The sequence below is a fragment of the Metopolophium dirhodum genome, chromosome 9 (assembly GCF_019925205.1).
Source record: "Metopolophium dirhodum isolate CAU chromosome 9, ASM1992520v1, whole genome shotgun sequence".
Classification (NCBI taxonomy): Eukaryota; Metazoa; Arthropoda; class Insecta; order Hemiptera; family Aphididae; genus Metopolophium; species Metopolophium dirhodum.
In genome coordinates, this window is record NC_083568.1 from 4,133,230 (window position 1) to 4,143,875 (window position 10,646).

At 29.6% G+C, this 10,646-nt stretch overlaps 1 protein-coding gene across 1 annotated transcript; it reads right to left on the bottom strand.

Moving 5' to 3' along the window:
- Positions 1-6,100: 6,100 nt before the first annotated feature.
- Positions 6,101-10,339, bottom strand: LOC132952385 (uncharacterized). The gene is made up of 6 exons (XM_061024679.1): positions 10,330-10,339; positions 10,040-10,257; positions 7,826-8,082; positions 6,773-6,989; positions 6,312-6,433; positions 6,101-6,179 (listed from the first exon to the last, which is right to left on the bottom strand). The coding sequence occupies exons 1-6, from the start codon at positions 10,337-10,339 to the stop codon at positions 6,101-6,103; spliced, it is 903 nt and encodes a 300-aa protein (XP_060880662.1).
- Between the last annotated feature and the right edge of the window lie 307 nt (positions 10,340-10,646).

A 10,646-nucleotide genomic window follows, 5' to 3' on the forward strand; every position in this document is an offset into this window, starting at 1 on the left:
GGAGAACAAAATATCGCGATATATCATATTATAATATATTTTATAAGTGAAAACTGCATCGTTGCTATATGCGTCGACCATTTTCAAGTATTTAAGACGAACACTTTTGACGTTATAAATGATTATAATAATATACCTAATCATTATGACGTCACCCTGAAGCAGTAAGCCAGTAAATACCTTATAATAATAATATAGTAGTTAAAGTGTGGTCCCGACTGCTTCGCTTGCCAACTGGTGTTTAGAAAGTACATTTTTAGTTTCTAGAGAAATTACATTTTTTAAAATAATAAAAAATGAATGAAAACACTTATCATTATTTTAAATTCATCCTTATTTTTAATCGAGGACATCGCACGTCTGGTTGTCTCCGACTTACAGGTTAAACGCGTAACATTGTAGATTTACGTTTGGCAATTGAAGTTTAATATCGTTGGTTGTAATATTATAATCAAATATAAAGGTAACAACAACATCTCTGTTCTCTCGATTAATGATGTGTTTAATGTTTTTACTTGAATGCGAGTAATTATAACTGGTGCATTGGGCGCACACTAGTTGCCTCCCGAAATCAAAAAGGTCAATGATTTTTATACGAATTGCCTCCCAACTAAATACTCGATTAGTTGCCTCCCGACGTACCTTAAATTTTATCGTAAACGAAAAGGGTCTAGTACTAGTAACGTTCTAATAGCCAGGTAATAAACATACAAGTGGCGCTAAACATTTTCAAACATAATATCATGTATGATGTATCAAAATAAGTTTGTAATTTCAAAGTCGTAATTTATAACTTTTGTTATGTTTGATATTTGATACGATTATATCTAACGACTAAACATTAAGATAATATACTCTTTTGTGTAATAATAAGATATATTGCAAACTAGACCTGAGTCAGACTATACTGCAGCGTTTCCCAAACCATGGGTCGCGACCCATTATTGGGTCGTGAAATTTTTTTGATGGGTCGCAGTTACGATTACAGTTATTTTAGTTGTAAATTGATAAATAGTATAAATAACTAGTATTGTAGAATAAATGACGTAAAGTTATTACGATTATGGAATTTTTTTTGTGACAGTAAATGGCTGATAAAGTTGGCATATTTAGTAGATATTTTTACCATACTTAATGATTTAAATTTGTCGATGCAAGGTAAAAATTTTGACATTTTTGATCAATCAAAAAAAATTGCTTCGTTCAAAAAAAAAATTATTATTTACAAAAAAAAAGTAGAAATAGGAAATATTGATATGTTTTTTGTACTTAGCAAGCTTCTAGAAGAAGACGACTCAGTGAATGTTAATGATATCAAAACAATTATTTCATTGCATTTAAATCAAATATCAATTGCATTGAATAGTTATTTCCCAAAAGATATTCGTGACGATTTTCAATGGATTGAATCCTTTTACTGTTTCTATTGAGGAGTTGAACTTCAATACGCTTCTTGAAACTCAGATTATCGATCTTTCTTATGATAAAACTTATGAACATAAATTTAAAAATGAAACTCTTGTAGATTTTTGGTGTGCAGTAAATAATGAATATCCAGAACTTTCAATTAAGGCAATAAAAAAACTATTACTTTTTCCTACCACTTATTTGTGCGAAAAAGGATTTTCTACCATGGCCAATATTAAAACAAAACAAAGAAACAGATTAGATGTCACACATGACATGCACATTACCTTATCTAAAATTGTACCCCGGTGGGAAATTTTATGCAACAGTGTCCAAAATCAAAATTCACACTAAATTTTCTATTATACTAATTTTTTGTATTTTATATTTTTATTATAATTTATTTTATTTATTTATTTATTAAGTTATTATTATTCAGTATATTGTAATCGTATTGTATTTTATAAAAAACTCAATGATAAAATGGATTATAATAAAAATCTTATTTATTTACGGCATACTTTTTTTTGGGGAGGGGGGGGGGGGTCGCGTACCTAATAAAGATTAAATTTATGGGTCGCCAATGCAAAAAGGTTGGGAAACGCTGGACTATAGTATAATATAATATACTTGATCGAGTAACGTTTAGTAGATTTCCAACACTCGTTCTCGTTGTAGGAGTTGTACGTAATTTTTAGAATGGATCAATGTGAAGTGCGAAACATAATTAGTGAAAAGGGAAAACGTGTTAAAATAATTAAAGGTTTTAAATTTAGTTTTCAAAACAAGTTAGCCTTCGACAAACAACGGTGGAACTGTACAACAAAAATATGTACAGCATTTTTAAAAGTAGAAAATGACGAAGTAATATTTAACGAAAGTAAGTTGAACCATGATAATTACTTGGATTAGCTTCGCAATACTGTAATGACGATTCGATTAGAGAATATTTAACGTGCATATTTGGCCTATCATTTTTGAACCCAGCGGAAGTCGGAGATATGTTTTCAATGGAACTAGCAGCCATACAGCCTTTAGATGAGAAAATAACTCAATTTTCGGACTATTTAGTAGATACATATATATCAGAGGATTCAATGTGTCCACCTCATATATGGGCAGAAAAAAGTTCAAGCATTCAGCGTACAACCAATGCATGCGAATATTTCCATAACAAATTTAATAGCTATTTTGAGTCTCCGCATCCTAATATATATAAATTTATCGAAGTTTTAAAACTAATTCAGACTGAGACTGTAATCTTAATACAAAGTTCTAATAAGCCTAAACTACATGGTCGATTACAAATTAGAAACAAAATAATTTTCATTGATACTCAAATAAAAAAACTGAATGAAAAAAAAATATCAAATTTGAGTACCAACAAATATTGGCTAAAAAATATAAGCCTAAAGCAATGTTAATAATAATTTTTTGTATTTTACCTATTTTTTTTACTTATTGACTAATTGATATATCATTTTTATAGTTGTGTTATTTGTATAGAAATGTCGTATATTATACCTATTTAGACTTATTTTTTTTAACTGAACTATATATTTTTAAGAACCTAATGACTTAGTAATTTATAATGTATACATATAATATATAACAATTTTAGTTATTTTGTTGTGATTTAAAAATGATATTCGTAGCCTCGTGGGTACTATTGAAACTTCTCAACTTTATTATGAGGGGGGACTGGGAGGTAAACGGCCCAGTATTCTTCAAAAATAAACGGCCTAAACCCATTTATACCAGCTTCTTTAAGAATACCTACTTTTTTGATAGTTTATCAAAATTTTAATATAGGTACATACTCGTTCGTCTTGTACCTAGTCTGCAGGTCATCAAAAAATATGATTTATTTTAGAATGCATTCAATTTTTTATAATATACAAACAGACAATAGCCAATAGGTAATATTATATATTTTATAAGAATTATAAATGTAGGTATGTACCTTATGATATTTTTGATGTTTGTTCATTCTCGTATTTTTTATTGTTTTTTCATATTTATTTTAGTTTGTATAATTTATGTAAAATATTTTTACAATAAGCACGATAGATGGAGGGATGCATAAGAGGTCTTGGTGGGCGTGATAACCTATTCAAATATTCAATAATAGTACTTCTTGGACTCGTATTAAAACCAAAATCATCTTCATCAGTTTCAAGATCATCGCATTGTTATCGTCATCAGTTCATCACTTTTAATATTAACTTATAGCTTTTTATGAATCTTTTCTTTTCTCTTATTCAACAAGCCTAAAATATTTGCATAAATATTTGCAAATGATTGTAGTTTAGGCAGTTAAGCAATAACTTTCTGGCGGTCGGTGTACCAACCAAATCGAATAAAGTGTTTAAACATTTTTTGAATAAAACAGATTTTTAAAATTGTTTGTTAAGGAATTATAACATACACAATATACAACATAGGTACTTAATATGCTCATAATATTATTATTATTATTATAAATTATATGGTTCGACTATGAATTTATCGTAGTATCGTACCAACCAATATCAGTGGTTTTTAAACTGTTTCGTATTTAAAAATAAATTAAAATAATTACATTTATTAGTAATATCATCAAATATTCAGGTGGCAGCCCGGCCCATACATTAAGCCGGCCCGGTGTGCTACGGCACACTAGCACACATGGCCAGTCCCTGTAATATTATTATATACAAATATTTAAATATAATAATATGTAGAGAAATGAAAATCTACGGAGATCAATATTACACATATCATTATTTCCATGATATCGCAGTGTTTTTGTTTTTTTTTTCGATGTAAGTACCCGGTTGATGAATTTTTTTTTCTTTGGTCAAAATTCTTGATAATTTAATACAAAGTTCCTCGTGAGATTTTACAATGGTTAAAAAAAAAACCGTAAGTATACCTGAACAAAATACATAGAATTTCCACAAGTCGCATTAATTAATTTTACACAACAGCGTATTGACATATTTATTAATATAATATTATCAAATAAAAACCAAATATTATATAACATAACACACAATTTTATTCGAGTTAATTTACATAATATACAATTTGCATATACACTATTACATCAGCATAGCCATAGTTTATAATTATTTAGATAGGTCATACATACATTTTTTTACAAAATATTCCCCCTGTTCGGCGTTAGAATATTAGATTACACCAACCTCAACTCAAATCGTTATAGGTGAAAAAGGTGCCAGCGGAAGGTAGCGATAACCGCTAACATCGGTGATTATCACGGCTACGGATCTATGACACAGACGGAGCAACGTCGACTGAAACGGAGTGATGCAGCGAGGTCGAGTACATCACTTGGGCGAAAAAGCAAAGTGAATATTATAGCACAGCGCGTAATAACGTAAATGCGCGAAAACAGACGACCGGCAAAACAAAACTCGCGGCGAAGCGTCGACGGTTGCACAGAAAACCTGCCCTAACTCGGTACAAACGCTCAACGTGGCGAACGTAAAATGGAAGTTTCTAGACTGGGGCCCTTACCTGCTAACACGAGTGCTATGTCTTAAATCTATTTAAATCTTAAATCGTGCCTGCTAATAAAAATGAAAAACAGTCACACCTTGTTATATGACTCCGAAAAATATTGCTTTTTCACATGTCACAGTTAACAATTATTAGTTATATAGGTATATTTGGTTTTACACAGGTTATCCTCACATAGGTACTCGTAATTCGAATTCTCTAAACTCAAAAGAGTAAAGACATTATAATATATTATTTATTGTTTTTGTATAGCAAATAATATAATATGTGTATTCGCATACTTATATTCATATAAGTATATTTGTAAATTACTATTAATTCCTCAACTATAACTAGCAGCCATAGCTGCCGCGGGTATTTGATTTTTTGAGATCAATTAAAAAAAAAACACACCTATAAGTACCGTAGGTACGTCATACACAATATTCGAACAGCCATCGTCGTGTGATACGTATGGTGAAGACGAACGCTGCCTATTGGACCGCTGAAGTGCATAATTTCACTGTAATCATTTATAATTTATCACGTCGGTATGATTATAATAATCATATCGTTTATTAATGTTGAAATATTATAATAATATAGTACCACAAAACGACTACCGTTCAACAAAGTCGAAAAGTTATACCTATATTATATATTATATGATCGTGTTATCCTGCATATTATATACGTATCTATATTTAACTACATTTTGTATTCGGTTATCGTAAATAATTTATGCGCAACTGCGGTATAACTGATATATGTATACAAATAATAATATGGTATAATATTTTGATCAAATTTTTTTAAAAATTCGTCGAGTCACCGTTTCGTCCTGTGTGCAGCTTTTGGTTGGGGACATAGGTGCAGCATCCGCGAATAATGACAAGTCCTTGCGAGAACTTATACGAAGCATTAATATACTATTACGTTACGCTGTCGTATCATCGGTGCATTGCAGACATATTAGATAACGACGATACGGTCATCAGAAAGTCGACGGCGTGTCAATAACCAATAATAATATTATATATTTTCACCCCTCTCCGCAAAACAGACTTTTGTAATTCAGTCGTCTGCATGCATATTTTCAAGTATTGAAGACTCGCAGCTTTTCCATTTCATTGCGTACGAACTTTCAAAATTTCGTTCATATTGACGTGTTTTGTTTTTCTCCAACAAATTATATCTTAACCGTATTGCGAAATATGAAAAGTTTGTTATTGGCTATAATAGCGCAGGGTATATCATGAACGCACAATCTATATTAAATAATAAAAAAAATCTTTCAAATTGTTATACACGTAATAAAATATTTGTAAACTCGAAATTTTATATATTTCAGTAAATATTAACATATTAACTGCAATAATACGTTATGAAATTATAATGACATGGGGATTTTGGTTTCAAATTGTTCTTTTGCTTTACTGAAAGCGTCCAATATATTTCTTGATATATTTTCGGTTTCGACGTCAACTGCGGATGCCAAATTTACTAATCGGGACAATTCGATCTGTAAAGTGATTGCAAATAAGGGATATCATACTTAATTACTATGTACATTTATTTTCATATCTTTAGGTTGGTTTAAAATATTATGTAAAATATATTAGGCGAAAACTGTTAATACAAACAAAGATACAAATATAGGTATTTTGTGAAATGATAAATTGGAATTTTGCATAAAAAAAAATAATTGTAAGAAATTATTACAGTCATTACAGATATTAATTGAATTCCTTCAAAATGTAATAAGAATATATAGGGTGGATAATATATATATAATACATAATATAAAACCTATAGTTACATAAGAATTCAGTCAAAATGTCTTAATAATTAATATACTTACGTTATTTGATAGTATATCATATGCTGCTTTATTACAAACATTACGAATGAGTGACTGGAGTAGTTTTAGTGCATAATACCGTAGGTCGGGTTCAATATTCGTGTGAGCTGCATCTTTAATGTCATTATTTATTACAGTTACCAATTCGGCATTTATAATCTGTGATGTTGTTTTGACTGTATAATTGCTTACGTTGTATAATGCAGAATACGATATTCTAAAAAACGAATTTTACAATATAATTACCAATGTATTATAATGAATACTTCCATTTAGCTGTTATTATAACACCATCACGAACGATAACGGTGAAATTATGACAATACAAAATTAAGTTCCCTAAACTTGAATTACCTATTACTTTCAATGTATAATCACAGATTTATATAATCTGATAATCTGTGGTATAATGCAAGTGTATTATACTGGTTTAAGTAAACCAGTAAATATTTTCCCAACCATTTTGATACGACAGACCATTTAGACAAGTCTTAGAGAACTCTCAATAGGTTACGAATTTTAAAAGAGTTGTTTTTGTTTGCTCATAAACAAGAATCTCTTTTTTTCACAAATTTTAAATTTTAGAATTAATAAAAAGTTCTATATCGGTCGGTGGCTGTACAAGTAAGTTGCAACAACGATATACAAGTTGTAATATTATAATATAGGTATAGTTATTATTATCTGTTCACCACGAAATTTGAATGTCAATACTGTGAACATGACCTTGTGACGGTAAAAAAATACTTACATAAAGTCGTAATAAAAACTATTATTTCATTGAAATTGAAATTGTTTAAAACATTTTTGAGTGAAAAATATTAAAATCTAAATCAAACTTTTTTACGTAGAATTCAGCGGCACCGCGATATTACGAGTATATTTTTAATTTTCATAAAGATAATAATATTAGTCAAGGTGCCCAGTTTATTTACTACCCCGAGGCCCTTTCCCATGTTCCTACACACAATATCACAACTATATACCACAATAGTCACATAATACTCGAAGCCCGTATGATTTAAAAATGTGTTAAGATACGTAATTGTTTACTTTTTCAACTGGTTTGCAGACGGAGATGGAATGCGAATTAGTATGCAAACTATAAGGCGAATCACATTTTTTCCGCTATTAGTTTGTGAAAAGAATTTTCGACCTGCGTCCACTGTGGACAAATTGGCTACCAATCCAATTATGCTCAGTACAAATCTTGTTTCTTCCGTATCCGTAATAGGTATTTTTGTTTGATATGTATCATTAAACGACGTGAGTACACCGCTCATAATTTCAGATAGTTCTAATATTTTGTCCTGCAAAAGTATATAAAAAAAAATCACGAAATTAAAGTTAAACGCTGCTGGATGAAAATATGAAATACTGCAGGACATAGGCTTGCAATTCGTTGAATAATTAATATAGATATATTATCAGCTTTTTTTGTAGCGAAATAAATCTAAACGTAATTTGCAACGAAGGTCACAGTCCGAGAGTGTTTCGTGATTATGAGTGTTTGTAATACGGAAGTACCTACCGTTGTTTAATGTACATATAGCACCGAATGGATTATTTGCATACATATTTTCAAAACCATACAGTATTTTAATAAAAATTGAGATAACAAACACAAATCTATTTGAAAAATACTTCAGAATATACTATATACATGTAGGTATATACGTAAGTTTGTTAAGTTTTATACATTTTAAATGTAATAAATTAAACCTTTTTGTATTGTTGTTTAATTGTATTGCAAATTGTAATACTGTACTGAAAATATGCTCTCTTAATATTTCACGAAATAACAAACATTTTGCAACTTTTGTTGCTTGAATTCAAATATTTTACTGCTAATTCCGAATCAAATCATGAGTCAAATAGAAATGATGAAGCCTTTTATTAACCACCTGAAAAGAGTATTTTCCAACAAAGAATTTGAACTATTATATAATTAAGTTAGTTTTTTTTTTTCAAACGACCCATTCAGATTTATGAAATTAGCCTATTTGATGCATCGCATGCGCAGCATGTGTCGAATTTCAATTCTATATAGGTACCATAGAAAGACTACAATATTTATAAATGTTTAAAACCCTATTAACCCTGTGAAGAATAAATGTAATTGAAACAAAATAAATGTTATAATATTAAAAATATAAAACAAATTGGTAGCTCCCTCGCCACGTTAAATAACCAGTGGCTACGTCGTGTAAGTCAGTAGAGCCACGCAAGGTGTATACATTTGCATATGCAAAACCCGTATTTTTAATTTGGCCCGTGACCTTACAACTGTGGTTCGCATATTATTTTTTAAAAACCATTTTAGATATTTTAGTAACGATAATAATAATACATGGCCTGCATGTAAATGTACACATAAAAATACAATTACGGTAATGAATTTAAAAAAATGCAAACAACCCAGTCATTGGTTTTAATACTGAAATACTACTAACAAACCACCTAAATCTATAATATTTTGAATATTTCTCCTTCCTAGCATAATATTACTGTAATATATTGGAATAATATTATATTCAGCTAAGTCATAAGTAGTAAAATAGCTTAGTAATCAGTAACGTCATTCACTTTATCGTTATTATTAACCTAATATTCGGTGGGATACTAATAAGTTACTAATGCGCATAATATGATTAATAACAATATTTTAACTACTAATTTGTATATTATATTATATACTTTAGGAAATAGTTGTTAAGACAAGCCATGGCATGGGCTGCCAATTCCCATATCCAGACACCCTCTCATTTCATAGATGACGCCAGTGAATATTTACTGTAATACCTCTGCGCTGTGTAAATTAAATCGTTGACAAAAAAAAACCCCGATTTGGGCTACTATGAATTTATAAAATTAAAATGTATAGTTTAAATTAAACTAATACTTGTAGGAATACTCATATAACACATAGGTAAAGAATTCGTTGTGGTTAAGAAAAATTATGGGACCTATTAGGTACCTATACTAAATAAGAATAATTTTAATAATATAACTCACGTATATGAAGATAGTTTATTCGATTTAATCATTTTTACTTATATTTATACGGTTTAATTGAAAAAAACAAACCAATCGGTTTGATTTTTTAATTTTATCTATCTAAGAACCTAACATTTTTAATCTGACCATAGTTCTAATATTACTATAGTCTATTATTACTTATTTATGATAGTTTTCTCAATACACAATTATTATTTGTTTACAACTTGATAAGGATAATAGAGTTTTATTCTTGTTAAGTATATTTACTTTTATAAGAATTATGTTGATGACGTCTGGAATTTGAGTTGCTTTCCACAAACAATAACCTAATATGTACCCAGTTCTTGAACAAAATTGAGATTGTCGTTTTAGCTGGGATTGGAGTTTCATCGTCTGAATTTCCAATCGACCGATCGTATTTTGCTGGCAGCGCCATTCATGCTGCATCAACAAATATTTTGATTTCCATACTTCGTTTTCAACGTCTTAAAATATATTAAATAATTAAAATAAAAGTTTAATTGTATTACTTTAAACCTCTGATGCAACACTTACACCATCAGTCATCACTCATCACTCATCAGATTCCAGTAGCGAATCCAGGGCTTAATTTTTTTTGGGGGGAGCAAAAGTACAAATATACAAAAATTGGTCAAACACATTGTAAAACAAAGGGAAACTACGGCAATGGAGGGAGGCAAATGCCCCCTTTGCCCATCCTGGATCCGCCACTGTCAGATTCTCGATTTTCATAAATTATTATTTATTTTACCTGTATTTCTACAATTTTTATCCATATTATTTTGACACGAAATGTTTTTGTTTTTTAAATTTAGTTATATTTATATTTTGTTGTATTAACAAACAATAAACA

Bases quoted from the DNA above. Each gene is read 5' to 3' on its own strand.
- LOC132952385 (XM_061024679.1), bottom strand. The intron at 6,434-6,772 runs GTAAGTATATTA...ATCACTTTACAG, and splicing joins ATGATATACTATCAAATAAC to ATCGAATTGTCCCGATTAGT. The intron at 6,180-6,311 runs GTCATTATAATT...TATTTAATATAG, and splicing joins TTTGAAACCAAAATCCCCAT to ATTGTGCGTTCATGATATAC.